This window comes from Aspergillus affinis (genome assembly GCF_023601865.1).
Source record: "Aspergillus affinis strain CMG 70 chromosome Unknown NODE_13_length_462506_cov_86_819959, whole genome shotgun sequence".
In the NCBI taxonomy this organism is placed as follows: Eukaryota; Fungi; Ascomycota; class Eurotiomycetes; order Eurotiales; family Aspergillaceae; genus Aspergillus; species Aspergillus affinis.
Genome location: NW_026515794.1, coordinates 430,807 through 446,783, shown reverse-complemented (window position 1 = coordinate 446,783; position 15,977 = coordinate 430,807). Strand labels below are relative to the sequence as shown.

At 46.7% G+C, this 15,977-nt stretch overlaps 4 protein-coding genes across 4 annotated transcripts; 2 read left to right on the top strand and 2 right to left on the bottom strand.

Annotated features, from left to right (window-relative positions):
* Positions 1-585: 585 nt before the first annotated feature.
* Positions 586-3,614, bottom strand: KD926_002003 (phosphatidylserine decarboxylase; the record flags this gene model as incomplete). Its single annotated transcript, XM_053096952.1, has 5 exons — positions 586-970; positions 1,095-1,419; positions 1,497-1,528; positions 1,571-1,875; positions 2,397-3,614. The coding sequence occupies 5 exons, from the start codon at positions 3,612-3,614 to the stop codon at positions 586-588; spliced, it is 2,265 nt and encodes a 754-aa protein (XP_052959160.1).
* A 1,799-nt stretch (positions 3,615-5,413) lies between these two features.
* KD926_002002 (ankyrin repeat domain-containing protein) lies at positions 5,414-6,301 on the top strand (the record flags this gene model as incomplete). The annotated part of the gene is made up of 1 exon (XM_053096951.1): positions 5,414-6,301. The coding sequence occupies one exon, from the start codon at positions 5,414-5,416 to the stop codon at positions 6,299-6,301; it is 888 nt and encodes a 295-aa protein (XP_052959159.1).
* Positions 6,302-10,440: 4,139 nt separating this feature from the next.
* Positions 10,441-12,668, top strand: KD926_002001 (phosphatidylserine decarboxylase family protein; the record flags this gene model as incomplete). Its single annotated transcript, XM_053096950.1, has 4 exons — positions 10,441-11,646; positions 12,028-12,141; positions 12,189-12,404; positions 12,609-12,668. 4 exons carry the CDS (start codon positions 10,441-10,443, stop codon positions 12,666-12,668), a joined length of 1,596 nt encoding a protein of 531 aa, XP_052959158.1.
* A 55-nt stretch (positions 12,669-12,723) lies between these two features.
* Positions 12,724-14,111, bottom strand: KD926_002000 (uncharacterized protein; the record flags this gene model as incomplete). Its single annotated transcript, XM_053096948.1, has 2 exons — positions 12,724-13,554; positions 13,608-14,111. 2 exons carry the CDS (start codon positions 14,109-14,111, stop codon positions 12,724-12,726), a joined length of 1,335 nt encoding a protein of 444 aa, XP_052959157.1.
* Between the last annotated feature and the right edge of the window lie 1,866 nt (positions 14,112-15,977).

Genomic DNA, 15,977 nt, shown 5'->3' with positions numbered 1-15,977 from the left:
ATTTTCCTGGTACGCTTCTCTTTATGAGTCATTCTGGGCTGAGCGGTAGTTAGGGTCTGTGGTGGAGTGCTGTAGAGGTTGGAACCAATCTATAGTTGGAACAATACGGTTCAATTCAAGGTATGTAGATATCTTCGATGGATGGATGATATTTCTCTGTGGAGGAAACACCTTTAAGCCGTTGAACAACGGGGGTTAATCATTGCAGGAAACCGTGTATTCGGTCCTATGGTGAGATGTCGGCAATCCCAGTTCTATAGATGCTATTCAATGTAAGAATACGGTTGGGTAGACAGTCTCATTCTACCTCACTTTGCATACTACATCATTGTATATATTTTGACGGACATAAAAAGGTTTTTCCACGGGCAATGGATTCCCCCCATAAACAGCAATAGCGGGCAACGACGACGCACACAGCACCAATAGGAAAAGACATAAAGGACCACATATCATTTATCGTAATGTTAAACAAGAAAAACCAGGTGAAATAATTTGCGTCAAGATGGTACTGACCCCCCTCGACAGAACTACATAACTCGCCCCTAATCGGCAACCCTCCTATCCTTCATCGTAAGGCAGAGCTTACAGATCCCCCATGGGGAATTGAAGTCTTCCCGATGGCCTCATGCAGGGGTTCTCCAGGGAGAAATGAAGCTGGATGTTCCATCTCTTTTGGATATTCAGCAGGGTCTCGAACGCGGCGTGGCAGTCGTCGGCGTTGCGAGCGTCGGCTTGGTGGCCGCTCAGTACGTTGCGAGAGCCGACTGCGTAGCCACCGAGGAGCTGGTCGAAGTAACTGAGGGCTAACTGGCCGGCGTCGCCATTGCCCAGGTCTAGGGCGGCGACCACGTAGTCGGAATCAATGAAGGGCTTTGTTGGATCCTCAACGAGGTAGTTGACGGCGTGCACGCGGCATTGGACGGCTGTGCAGTTGCCCGCCGAAGTATACTCGAACCAGTCGATCTGGCTGGGCTTGGGGGAGCAGTGGGATGTGTCGACGCCGGGTTTCGCGTCGAGCCACCTGGGATTTAGGTATTGGTTAGCGACAGTTTTGTGGTGGGAGCGAGGAAAAGGAGCCCGTTGATGCTTACTAGCCGAAGCTGAAGTATCCGTCAGGATTGACGTAGGAGAAGAAGTTGGCCCCTACAACCTTGCTGTCCTTGGGATGGACTGATACCGCGGACGGGTAAATGACGATGGAGGAGCCGTGAAAGAGGAAGTCAGACTCAGCGCAGCTGACTGGGGCCAGGGCCAGGGCCAGGAGCCCGGCGACGGAACCAGCGAGTTTGGTGAAGCGCATTTCCGCTGAATCTCTTTTAAGCTGATGGATATGATATTGCACGGAGAAGCGATTGCATTGATGGCTTGCCTGCTGGCTTTTGTTGTTCTCCTCTTGAACCGGGCAGACCTCCCGACCTGTTATAGTCCGGTGTGCTGGCAACTAGCTCTACAAGATCTACACAGTCTACACAGTCTACAATGCCATCTTGTACCTGGCCCGGCGGCGGCGGTCCGCACGGGCGGCCTCGTGTCGGGGGAGTCAGCGCTTACTGTGTTGCGGGTTTACATCTTAGTTCCTGCAAGGATCTCGGCCTCGTGTCGCACTTGGAGGCGCATGCGTCCATGTAGAACCCCAGAAGTGGCTGACATGCCGACATCGAACGGAAGGATGCCGACCATGTCGGAGGAAGTGGGAATAGCGTCACGTAGCACCGGAGAGGCAGTCGGGGTACTAGAAGAGGGGAGGAGCCAGAAGCTGATGGAGGCGGTATATATCACGTTGTGGTCTGCTCGTCGTTTCCACAAACGCCAGACAACGCCACACAAGCCTAAGTGTTCGTTCTTCAATGCTGAATCGGCAATCCCATGGCCCTGTTACCTCATGGGAGTAGTGATAACTACGAATCTATGAGATTACGTGATCTAGCGGCTTGGCCCGCACACTCGAACCCCTGAGGAACTTACCCTTTTATCTCTTTTTCATAGAAGAAGAGATTAATCGTTATGCAAGATAATTAAGAGCCCTATCATTCTAAAAGCATTCGCTCCTTAGTAGGCTACGTGCGTGTAGCCGATACAGTGTCATTCTGCCCTCCTTCCCCCGTGCATTTCATAACAAGTAGACTCGGAACGCTACTTTGAGATATGTTATGATGATGTCATTTTTACAGGCTAGAAGGCCATCTGCCAATGAGAGCTCTCTTACAAAGTGGCCGAGGCTCTGATATTTTAAATATTTATGTGATTGATATCTTTTGAAGCGTTCCTACTTGAAAACAGAGCTGTTGTGCAATTGAACTCATAGTATTCGCCACATGGGATCAAAAACTCCTATTCATAGCCAGCGTCTAATGAAACCAAACTATCTAGAAGCTGGCCAGCTTTTCTCTCACATTGATCTTGGTCTCGTTGGGCTTGAGATCTTCACGATATTTCACCTTGTTTTCGAAGACGATTACAATATCTGAGCCCCCGAATAGGAAATGAGAGATTTCGTCGCCTTTCTTAACACATTGATCTTTCTGTACCGTGATCACAACCGAAGAGACCTGGGCCATGCCAATCGGAAGCACAGCGACCCTTCCGTAAACAACAGTGTCGATTATAATAAGTCCCCGGGTCTGGCACCACTGATAGCCAGCATCATCTGGAGCATCAAGCTCTCTCAGGCCCTTCCTTTTCCTAGCCTGGCGGCGCGAAACCTCTTCGGGATCACGGGTAAGGCCTCTATCCGGAACAAGTTTATTGCCGTCTCTCTTCTTGGTGACCTGCAGGTAAACCTGATCCTGAATATTCTTGACTTCGACGACTTTGCCGCTCACCGGCGCATGCTGGCGGTGATAATCATGCGGGGACAAGAACGCATGCATCAGGCTTCCGTTGTTGAACTCCGGCCCGACCCGCTGAAGGAGCTCATCAATAGGCCAGTCGATGCCCTTGGCAATGAGAGCCCCGTCTCTGATATTAACGAATCCGTCAATGATGTCCCAGTTTCCGCCGAACTTCGAATCGGCGCCATGGACAATGATCGTGTCGTCGCCTTCTCCGGCTAAGGGCCGAGCAACGTTAATGTCAGCCCAGCGGCGCGCGAAGAACTCGTTGAAAGACTGCCATGTTCCATGAGGCGGCGTTTCCCATAGGTCTTTGTCCTGGTTATAGATCGGATTGTTATAGAACGACTCAACATGTGCAGCAGACTCTAGAGTATCCATCCAATGTCCAATCTCACGAGCGTAGTTAACTAGCCAGTAGGAGACCCAGGACAAGTCGGTACTAGAGGTAGACGGAAGAATAGGCGTTTGCAGGTTCCTAACGGACGGCTGTTCGAAAACCCAGTAAAAGATAAGGAGCTTTCGGAGAAGTGCATCCCCAGGACTAGAGACATCCGGGGCCCATCTCAAGAGGTCATCACAGAAGCGCAAGTAATCATAGAGATCATATACACCTTCTGCGTTCATCTCCTCTTGCCCGCCATTTTCCTTGGCACGAGCAGAGGAAATGGCGAATCTGAACGCTCTGGCTCTTTCTTCTGTACGGAAGATGTAATCGCGGAGTTCACGGACAATCGCCTCCTTGGGATTGTATTGGGAAAGATGACCACTAGAAGACATGGTAGCTATGTAGTCGGGGTTTTGTCAAAGATAAATTGAGTCAGGCTTTTTTTGTCGAGGAGAATTCAATGAAGGCTGCTCGGTTCAGGACTTCATAGCCCGAAAAGAACGAGGCCCTCGCATTTATAGAAGGCCAAGTCTAGGCCAAGCAAGGTGCTGTGCGGTATGTGGATTAGGTCAAGATACTCCACCTCTCTAGTCTGGTTGATAACATCGTTCCAACAGAAACTATCATTATTCAAATATGATGCCTCAGTGAGAATTCACCGGGGTTAGTCTCTTGCGGCGTTGTGACGACATTTATAATGTCATAGGCTTCAACTCCGAGACAATTGACCTTCGCTTTACCGGGTGCGCTGAAAGCGAGAAGGCTGCGTGTATAATTGTTTCAGTGACATTGAGATAGCAAATTCGAATTCATTCTAAACAGAATCAAACATATCGTTTAGGCATGGAAATACATAGTGACCTCTTCCAGTGCTGTATTGTGGATGCTGGTCCAAACAAGGTAGAATCCTCTGCGGCCTACGGTTTCGGCTCGGGCCACCGGCAACCACGGGTCCCCGCATAAAGTACCGCCAAGACTCGGGAATGGCTTCCGCCAGCCGTCCTCCCGCAGTCCATGCAGCAGCAGATTTCTTGCCCACAGAGATACTAATTTCTCCTTTATTCTGGTTCAATGAACAGACGCATTCTCTATAAGGATAAAAAATTAGTTAAATTTGATTTTACTTATGTAGTACTTGCCATACGTAGTTGATCTCAAGCTTATCCTGACGATCACAAAACTGAGTTTCAATATATATAGTCACGAGAAGACTCTAGAACCAATCTTCAGTTGAAGCCACGAGCCATGAAATATTCTGCGGGCACTATCACTATTCCGAGGCTGAAACCTTCCGTATTTCCCTCCATATCTACATGAAAAATGACACGGTTTTGGTCCGTGAAACTCCCTGTAGTACTTATGCCGTTGAGTGCAAAATAATGCATAGTTAATATAGAAGGCTGAGTTCTTTGAGCACAATGAAATATGCTCTTTATGTGAAATGATCAAAGAAAAACATTGAGGGAACTTACTCGAGCAAGTTACTTGTGATATAAATGGAAAGTTTTATATGATAATGGGGAACATTCCACTTATATTTGTCACATATGCCCAAATTGATGTAGATGTCTTTATAAATACCCCTTTAACTCTCATATGGTAATGAACAACGTCTACCCTTTCACATGCGACCGTTAACATACCTACAACTCCTCCAACTAAGTCTTATTAACAGGTCTGAACGCAAGCGAAAGCCACTGCCTAGCTAGTCAACCATTAGTTACAGGAATATCTTCATCTAATAAGATGTCTCCTGGAATACGGAAACTTGGATTAGGTATGTCGCCAAACGACTACCTTCTTCAGCAGATACTGGTGTGGCTGCAGCATACTAAGCGGCCGCTGACGCTCTGGCAGCTTCAACATGCCGTTTCAATATGACCTCGTTCAACTGAAATGAACATAAAGGATATTCCATCCCCTGGTCTCATGCAGGCCATAACCACTGGCTTGATGACCTGGGATGAAACCACCGGCGAGATTCAGATGCATAACGAAAGGTCCAAGAGATTTCTCAGAAGGAAGCTAGGTCACTAGCTCGTAAATGCCGACACGGAGATTGCCAGGGCCTGTATCACATACATGAGATCCAAGCCGTTTGAATACGGCCTTTCCCAGAGCGATGAGGAGTTTGAAGCTAGAATGCAAGCAAACCCGTTCTACGAGTACGCCGCTTGCTACTGGGGCCATCATGTGCAAGAAGCCGCGAGAAAGGCAGAAAGAGCACTACTATATTGTATCCACTGCACCCGAAAATCTCAGTCCAGTTCTCCTCGACCTGAGTAAGTTCTGTTTTGAAGAGTTCAATATCCTGCAACAGGAAGTCATAGATTTCCTGCAGGGTGGAGCCTACTTGTTCGCCGCAACGCAGACCATCCAGGCGATGGATCCGTATCGCGCCAAGAAGGCAGCTCGCGGCCGCGTGATGGTAGAGGGTAGACCTATCTTTGCTGGCTATTCACAGAATGTACCACAGGGAATGAACGGTGTACATGTGGCAGCCTGGTTTGGCTTGACCTCCTTGGTTTCAGCTTTGATCAAAACCGGTCACGACTCAAATGCCGAAACCCCCAATGGCAGAACACCACTATCCTTTGCGGCCGCGCACGGACACAAAGATATGGTCACTACTCTAATTAACAAGTACGGGGCAGATCCAGGGTCTAGATCAGCTCGCGGGCTCACTCCACTAAACTTTGCTGCTTTCAGGGGCCATGGAGATGTGGTGCAGGAGCTTCTGGACACCTACCGAGTGGACGAGGAGTCACCAAGCGATACTGGGCGAACAGCGCTCTCGGAAGCTGCTGTAAATGGGCACGACAGGGTGGTACGTATACTCCTGAACCGAGGTGCCAATGTCAACTCAACTGAGAGCGTCGGGGGACAGACACCACTGATATTCGCTGTTATCGGGTGCCATCAGGAAGTTGTCCGGTCGCGAATCAGGGCAGGTGCCAATATGGGGTTTGTTGATAATTCTGGCCGGACTGCTCTGGAACACGCTGCTGAGTTAGGTTTCGAAAAGATCGCAAAGATCCTGTATGAAGATATATTAGTACATTTGAGTCTGTATTTATAGGTGAGATAGTTTACTAGGCTATTATTATAATGAGGATTATAATGGGGAGATCCAAGATACGATCTTTATTCTTATTAAAATTATAAAGATAACTGAGCTCCAGAGAAGATAGTCTACCTATACAATGGAATATGCATGCATTTGCTTGCTGGTCCGCGGAGATCCCTGGGACGGGCGACTCTGTCGGAGACCTCCATAGACCTTATTGACAGTGTGGCGGTGTCTTTGATTGTATCGCATGCCTTGTTTGATACCAGCAATATCCTTTGAATAGTGATAGAGTATTTGCGCGTGGAGTGAGCACTGATTCTCGCTGCGAAGGCGCCTAGTGAGGGGCCAACCACAGTCGTGAATTTCGTTGGCGATCTGGGCCGAAAAAGGGCCGGTCTAAATTCCTAGTATAATTATAATCACAAGGCAGAAGTTAGATCTTATTGGAATATTTCTAAATCCTGCAACCATGCGGAAGATTTCATGAAATTGTGGGAATCTCCGGTAGTTCATTTGACCGGTTGGTCAGCTGATTATCTCTATAAAAGAGTCCTCGGCACCCTTCATTTGTCCGTCTGTCTTTTTTGATTCATTCGCTCTACGCACGATATATATACCTAAAATTATACTCGGGATCTAGTTGGGCGCTTACCCAGCCCCAGATCGCCGACGAAATTCACAACTGGGAGGACAACCGAACCTCATCCAAGCATTATATATACAAAGCTTGGAGATGAAACATCGATTTTAATTGATAGCGCCTCCCAAGAAGTACAGCGTCTCTCTTTTAGTCTATTTAATGGTTGTCTTCCCTCGCCTCTTTCTTGAAGATCAGCAGCATCATTTCAACAGTCAGTCGGTCAATCAATCCCAATCCAAAGCTACAACTCGACGAAGCCATCTTTAAGACAGAAAAGCCAAAGAGAAACGATACCATGTGCTAGTGGGAAAGAGTTCTTTATCCAGCCCGAGGCTGTATTATGGGTCACAACAGGATGCAGGAATGTGGACGACGGTTGCACCCCTCCACCCTAACAAACACCTAGGAGCGTTGGTCTTTGGTTTGTTGTAGAGCATGCTGAAACGATAACTCTGCCTATGGATCGGACTAGAGCTCTGGCTTTGGATTAAGCTTTTAGCTTCTACTCTAGTCATAGTCTCTAATATGTCTTCGAATCATGGCAAGTAAATATAGACAATCATTAGTAGATGTTTTAGTACTTACAATCATTCGCAGAGCAAGACGCGAAGGGTCGAAGGAAGAAGGGGGGAGGGAAGAACCGGTTGGTATGACTGAAACCATCGTGCCGATGACACGCAGTGATGTTGTCCAAGCTGAGGTTCCCGCTCGACCGTTCTACCGTTGCTCAAACTGCATGCCTTCTCTATTCAAGTTGATCCTCTTGTTTGACCTGTCCTGCCTCTGCTTGATCTGCTCATTCAATCTGCATTTCCGATCATCAAACTTCCTGTTTCCCGCTTGACTGCATGGTCCAACCTGCTGTTCTAATTCCTCTTTTCCTAATTCTTTACTGACCGATCAATTTCCCCAATGGCCATTCTGCATCGACGTTGACTGTATGCCTGATCATATCTTACGACTGCATTTCACAAAGTTTAATCTGTCTCTCCGCATGCAATTTATGGATTTCTTTGTCCGCATGGACGGAGTTCAAATTGCTTGCTAAAATCGTTGTTATCTTGCTTGCATATCTTACTATTAATGTCCTATCTAAGTTCTTTCTTTGCCGCATGGTTTAACCCTATACTACTAATATTTTTTCCTTTTCAAATTGCCTACAAGGATGTTCTTCTATCGGTCCAACCGCTTCAAACGAGGACGTTTGACTTTATGGAACCCCAACTGTCACCATCTCACTACTTTTCTATATATGGTGGTTCTGGTTGGCCCTAGTGCGGACGATTTTACCGCCTGCCTCACCCACAGGATTGAACCAACTACTTATCATCCAATGAACCGCTTGAACGGCCTGTTTTGCATTGATTTTAGTGTTTTAATTGAATTCTTCTCTTTCCCTGAGCTAGTGTGTGACATTTGGTAGCATGCGTTCGCCTCGAACTTATTGGTCTTTCGGCCCTAGAACTGAACATTGCTATTGGGCCCGAATGCGAAACCAAGGCCATGCATGGTATGTTTAATGATGAAAGCGATGGGTGGCAATAATTGTAATGTTAAATGCTTAAGTCTCACTGAAACTGTAGAGGGTGAGGAGTACGGTAATTTATCAGTCTACATTATTCTTTGGAAACAAAAGACATTAGATTTTCCATACTGCACTCCAAATAGTAGTACGTGCCATTCAGTCCAATATCCCCGGAAACCCTCTACCTATGCCACAGTACATTTATTTCGAACAATCGCCATATCATCCAGATTTTGGGACTCGGCATTATTAATGCGGGAGTTGGGATTATTCGAGGCCAAATAAGGAAAGGTGTGCCTGATACTCAAAGAGCAATAGATTCTCAGTTATTTTGCACATCTAATACTCTTGGTCTGGTTGCCAATATGGGGAGCAGTAAAAAGATCATGCCATCCAGGCGACGAAATAGTATCCTCCGGGGCGCCATTGCAAGACTCATTCCTAGTTCAGTGTTAAAAGGGGTTTACAGTACGCGAGATAGCTTCCTTACGTGAATAGGGAGCAATTATAAGCGGGTGGGACAATCATTGATCCAACGGATGTTATGCTATGTGCTATGTTAGCTAATTTTTACTCGAGCACGAAATCTCGGTTGACATACCCAATATTGGATAGGACATTGCACTCGGGGGTCAAAATATTCGGAAGTATGGAAGGTTGGCCTTCAAAGTTGGGCTGATGATACACAGTAGCCTGGAGGAGGTATTATAGTGTAAGCAACAGGAAGCTCAGGTTGGAATATCGGCTATCCACTTACGTTGAGTCTTCTCGGCCAGTATGTGCATTTAGTTCGTTCATAATTCAGATCTGAACAGCCTGATGATAAAGTGTTTTGTGTTTCGACGCAGGATGAATCCTCCGACCTAGAGCTCCTTAGCTAGTAGCTTATTTTCGGAGGTTTAAGCCTAACCTATATTCATAACAAAAGAACTGAACATATGCGTCTGCCTGCGGGACAGTAATTGCCTGGACCGCTCCACTGTAATATCGATGAGCATGAGCTCAGCCTGTAGAGAGCAGAATGATAGGTATAAACTGACTTTGCAGTACAATCGGACCATTGGATGGAGGTCAATGTACCTACACAGTTAAGCGCAGAAGTGAAAGAGGCCTTGAATACAAGTTAGTTGACGATACCTGTTATAGCATACGCGTAAATGATAGTAGATATAGGAAATCTTACTATCTTGGCCTCAACACTCCTTCCAATTGTAGCCACAAGAATTAAATAGGGCAAATTCAAAAGCTGCATCTTGACAGGTTGTACGACATGAACTAAAGTTTTAGACTGAATGGTGGGTTGATTCCGATAAATTTTATGAGGATGGGCTTAGTCCTAGTAGACTTTATATGCGTTTTGGTGAACTCGTATCATTTCAAATTTCCACCGAGCAAGATACACACAGGATTTCCTTAACCACCAGTACTACATACCCATGAACGAAGTTACACCTGAACAACTGTCTAGTTATGATTGACGTAAGACAGAGCAAGTGTGTGACGAGTATAGCCCCAATGCTACTTTGCAAGTGTAGCTGGTTTAAACCATGCCGACTCGGAGAGAGCCCGGACCGTTTTCTCAGGGCCCACTCGGAACAGGAACTTGGGAAGGGCCGTACCTTAATTGTGGATAGGCTACCGTTGCATTAGTATGTTACGATGTGCCTAGAAAGACCGAATATACCGCGCCCGGAGAAGTGGAGCTGTCATCGATTCTTTAGTGGCAGGGTCAATTGTCGCATTGGGCATCGTGCGTTACAGAACAAAAATCTCCCATTAAAAGGGAAATGTAACCTAAAAAGAAGATGTTATAAATGAGGGGTCTTCATAGAGATGAATTTTAACATGAATATTTGGAAGACGGTTGTTCCTTGTTAATGTGTCCCCCCCGTTTCTGAAATAACTTAATCGACTTCACGAGAGTGTTCTCACTGGCTTTCCCATTACTTTCTTTGTAATAGAAACCCCTGATTGTTCCTGAAAATGTCCGACTCAGCAACTCAAACGGGCAATAAAGATTCCCGATTCGGAGACTGGCTGCCTTCGCCCGAAGAAGTCTGCAAGTGGCTCAGGATTCTCATAAAACAAGCTGAGAGCGACCCCAAAGAGCTTGATCCTGTGATTAAGGACTTCCAAAGTCTTGTGCAAGATGACCCTGCCCTCAAGGTTCTTGCGAAAAAAATGTTTGAGGAAATCCCTCGCGTGGAAGGCGATGCGACATACGACGTCAAGGACTTTGACCAAACGCTGAAAGTCTTCAATGAGATCTTGACCTCTCCGCCGTATGTGCGTGCGACCGAAGCGGGTTTGAGCGCGATTACTGTACCTTTCAATGCCGTGCTCAACTGGCCAGCGAATACGACAAGCGGCTATGTGTTCTTCCTGAATAAGCACGTGAATGAAAAGTTGAAGAAGATTATCGATAGATGGGGCGACTTTCTCAAATACGACCCCAAGTCTACCAAATACATAAATCACGAGAAGGACAACGACAAGAATTGGTTCAGCACTAATTACCAAAATATCATGAAGGACTATGCCCAGTGGCCACGCAGCTCCCCCATCGAGCAGCTTTATAAATGTGATCCCAGCTCTCCTACCTGGGGGTTTCCCAGCTGGGACAAGTTTTTCACCCGCGAGTTTTGTACGGGTGTCCGCGATGTGAGCCATGAAGACCAAGACCCCGATGTGATCGTCAATGCCTGCGAAGCCGGCAAGCAGGGAGTAGTGCAAAGGGTCAAAGATCGCGACACCTTTTGGCTCAAATCCCAGCCATACTCTATAATCGATATGATGGACTCCGACTCGTACAGCTCCCGGTTCTTTAACGGCACCGTCTATCAAGGTTGGCTGAGCTCGGCCTGCTATCACCGCTGGCATTCTCCGATCGCAGGGACAGTGAAGAAAATAGTGCATATTCCAGGCACATACTACTCCAATGTCCGATCGAATCTATTTCCGAACCCTGATCCGTCGGGTCCGAACCTTTCTCAGTTTTATCTGGCCTCTGTTGCTACGAGAGCGCTTATTTTCATTGAGGCGGACAACCCGGCTATCGGACTGGTATGCTTCATTGCGATCGGGATGAACGAGATTTCAAGCTGCGAAATTACAGTTTACAAAACCCAGCAGGTGCAGAAGGGACAGCAGCTTGGAATGTTTCACCTTGGTGGATCGGCCTATTGCTTGGTATTTGAACATCGCGTAAAGCTTGATTTCCTGGACCCGAGCGAGTCTGATAACAATCCCCACAAAATGTTCAAACTGAACAGCCGCTTGGCCACGGTGAAACATTGATTCGATTTCTAGTATGAGAATATTCAATGTGTCTAGAAGTACTTCAATCAAAAGAGTTAACGGACAGAAGCTCTGTTATGTTACGAATTTAAGAAGAATTCCATAAATGCCCTCAGCCTAAGAGAAACTGCATCCCCTGGTAGAAATTAGTCTTTCATACCTGACCATCCGATCCAGCCCATTTACCGCATGGGCTGACGCAGTCTATCTATCTGGATTAAGCATATCAGAGATGGAATCCATTTCCATCAGCAATATAACTCATCGACCAAGTGCAAGTCCAACTGGACTGGGAGTGCTCTTACTGTGGGCGGCGGATACGTTTGGCAAGAGGTCTATGCCAAGGCAGCCGAGCATAGTGTTATTGCAGTTGGCGGTAGCGACAAGGTGTGTATATCCTCCGTAATATGATAAAATAAGCTAACGATAGCCAGTCCGTCGGTACGATTGGTGGCTACTTGCAAGGCGGTGGCCATGGTTTGACATCCAACGAATTTGGCTTGGGAACAGACCAGGTCCTCGAATATAAGGTCGTTCTAGCATCTGGAGAGACCGTCATAGCCAACGAGTGTCAGCATACGGATCTCTTTATGGCTTTACGAGGTGGAGGTGGTGGCACCTACGGCGTTGTGGTATCAGCTACTATTAAGGTATACCCGACACAGCCAGTTCTGATGCACAGCCTGAGCGTTGCAGCGGTGGGGGATAATTTGCCAGGCTTCCAGAGCGCCATGGGATACATGATATCGAAATATCCCCTTCTATCGGATGGGCTTTTTGAGATACAGATTTGCTTCTGGGAATATTTGCGGAGATATTTTAAACATATGTATTGCTGGGGCTTTCTTTGCTAGACCTGGCTATTGGACATCTTTGCAGAACTAGCGACTGCAATCCGATTGCATTGCTTCTAAGTTGATATTTGGTTAGATCAATACGGTTACATTAACAAAATTTGAAGATAGTAACTTAAAGTTTTGGTTTCTCTTCGATTCTCGCCCACAACAACAGAGGATCCGTTTCCAAATGTTGAGTGACTTCCTTGGGGAAAGCCATGCGAATCTCCCAGGGTGTGTCTGAACCACGATATCTTGCAGGACCAATGACACACTGTCCTTGCAGGTTGAATTCCAAGGGATCGACGTCCTTCACAGGGCCAAATGACTGCCCGAAATCGAGACCGTAAAAAGCAATCTTCCGTATGCTCGATACAGGCACGTCGGCAGGGGCAATATTCAACGAGTCCCAGTCGTGAGACGCCCGAAATGTCGCGAGAAGATCCCCCACATGGCTCGCGTCTATGCTTCTATTTGCTGAGCGACCGAGCCAGGCCACGCGTGACAAGGCGTTTATTGCTTCCTGGGTCAAACCTGGAATGGCTTCGCATCCTGAGATATTTGGGGTTTCAGTCGCGGACTGTAGCTCGTGCACATTGCAGTAAGACCGTGATACCGCGACTGCATTCCCAAAAAAGGCACTCGGAATACACGGCTCCAGCAAGTTCCGCGCATTGGCATATCGCATAAGCGATGAGCGAGGGATTGAAAAGGCGCGATTGCGTTCATTAGCAGCAGCAAGCCACATCAAGGCCGTGACAATATCGTCGCAGGTCAGCTCGATTTGGCGCGACTGGCCGAGTTCCGCAAGTCGAGAGTTACACATCTCCTTGGGCGTCTGTATCTTTCGAAAACAGAGCACATAGCCCCGCAACACTTGGTTTTCTCGATAATGGCTTGTCGCGTAGGCAGACACATACGCATCTGCAAAAGCGGCAGGGCTCTTCGCCATTCCGCCAAAGTTCTTGATTTGGTGGCGAATAACCTTTTGCAGTAGCGAGCAATGTCGAACGTAACATAAGAACCACCTCCCCGACAAAAGTGTGCCAGACCATCGAAAACAGCGTGACACCCAAAAGTGTCCATGAAGCGGTGATGCCAAGAAGCTGCCAATATGATACCGTCGGTCATGATGTTGGCTTGGAACCGTCGCGCGGGCGCCGGATAAGGGGTCGGCGATCGGGGCTTGATCGGGATTAACTGCTCCGGGGTTTCTTCGACCTGTTTCATCACCGAGACAGGTACGCGATGGAACTTGATGTGCAGGATTGGATTGGCTTGGAGCTCGGATTTGGAAGGTGGTTGGACTTGATACGCTTTTTGGTGCGGGCGCTCCTGTCCAGGCTTTGCTATTGTGCTGGCCAGAAAGGGCCATTCTTGGATGAGGCGCGACGCTCCATTTTTTAGGCGCGATATGTTATCTTCGGTGTTGGATGTATTGAATGTGAGAAACAAATAGACGTATGCTAGCATCAAAAGGTGGTCGAGCTCGGTCAGCGGGTAGGGCTCGAAAGAGGTCATCGCGAAGAATTAAGCAGGATGAGTTGAGTCGAGTAAATATTGTATCTATGAATAATGGCAAGTTAGCTAACAGCGAATAATTTATGCCTGAGCCCATGTTGAGCCACCAGACGTACAATTGTGGAAAGTCGCATCCCCCGAAAAAAGCAACACCCAGGGGCGTTACGCTTTGGTGCGTTGCAGCACATGCCTAGAGCATGACTCTGTGTTTGGATCAAATTCGAGCTCCATCACGGGATCAATCTGTACCCATTACACTAGTGAGAAGTCTAATGCGTCTTCAGACAATGGTAAGTAAACCCTTACAATTATTGGCAGATATTTCGGTTCTTACAACTATTCGCAGAGCTAGACTCGAATATTCCCAAGTCGAAGAAAAAAGGGTCGAAGGAAGAAGGGGAGAAGGACTAGCGAGAGGGAGGTGTTGGTATCTTCAAACGGCAGCCATTTTTTTTTTGATTTTGTCGGGTTCCAGACTTCTTTTATTCATGTTTGCTTCAAGTTCCATTCGCTTTAGTGCTTTTTCGCATACATGTATGTTAAAGATACATGTTGGAGGCTTGGTTGTATGCCTTATGCCTGCTCACGTAGCCCACACTGTATTTAGCTGAGGTCTGGCCTCCACCACCACCTTCCTGAATACAGCTGTCTTCATCATACATATGTCATTCAACTTGCGTTTCTAGGTAGTTGTAGTACATTGAGAATTCCGGTTCTTAATTCTGTCATCGTCAAAGAGGTTCCTGAACTCGCCTCAGGAAGTTGGAGATCGCTTACCAGAGAGTTTCCTGCGTCAGGAGACGCTTCCCCCGTTCCCCGATAATTTAAAATCACCTTTTGCGGGTTCAGGGGGGCGAGATAAAGTCTGCTGCAGTAGAGGATCAGGAGTGACTTCAGCATAGGTAAGATCACCTAGCCATATTAACCACAAGGCTTTCTCTACTCCACACTAACCTCCAACCTCTTCATCTCTTCTAATCTCTTCAATTTCATCATCTAAATTATCAGAGAACAAGAGAAGGGTCTCCTAAGACAGAAAACTCTCTAATAAACAATCTCCAACTTCCTAAAGCGGTTCAAAAACCTCTTTAACAATAACATCTTCTAGGAACGGCTCCGTAGGATCATAGTGTGACAACCTCAGGAATGAAGAACTGACTCTTATTGCAGGTTATTTACGAGAACACTAGGTTGAAGAAGGAAAAAGAAGAAGACAACTATTCTACTGCATGAAGCAGTAAACAAACCTACTGCGTGGGATAAATAGTGCAAACACTACAAACACTGTAAACACCTTGGCGCAGGTAACGCTGCATGCTCAGCTCGTCATAGTCCGCGCGATCTAACCGGCCCCTGTAATTTTTTTTTTTTCAAAAAATACGGACCCTCGCAAGCGAGGGTCCGCCACCCATATGCAACTTTTTTCTTACCTTTTACTTTAACCTCAATTTACTACACCTTCAGATAGTAAAATAATTAATTTAATAAGAGATATAGATGAATTAGTCAATTTACTACTGATATACAAAAGCAATTTATTTTACACTGCGTTTTTTGGCCCTTCTATGCTTCCTGATTTCGACTAACACCTTCTTCCATTTCCGTCTCGTTTTTTCTTGATCGGCCTTTTCGCTCAGTTTATATTCTTTTCGCTTCATTTCTTTCATCTGGTTTGAACTTATAATACCGGTAATCTGTGCATGACGACGAGATGTATTATACCGGGCGTGGCGAGCTCCCATAATAGCTTGTGTTCGATCAAATTCCATCTGTAGCTGAAGAGCCAAAGTAGCCTGCGTTTCAGCACCTTTTGCAAGCTTTGTTAACCCATCCTTTAAACGCTGAGTTGTAGAATCGTATTGACTA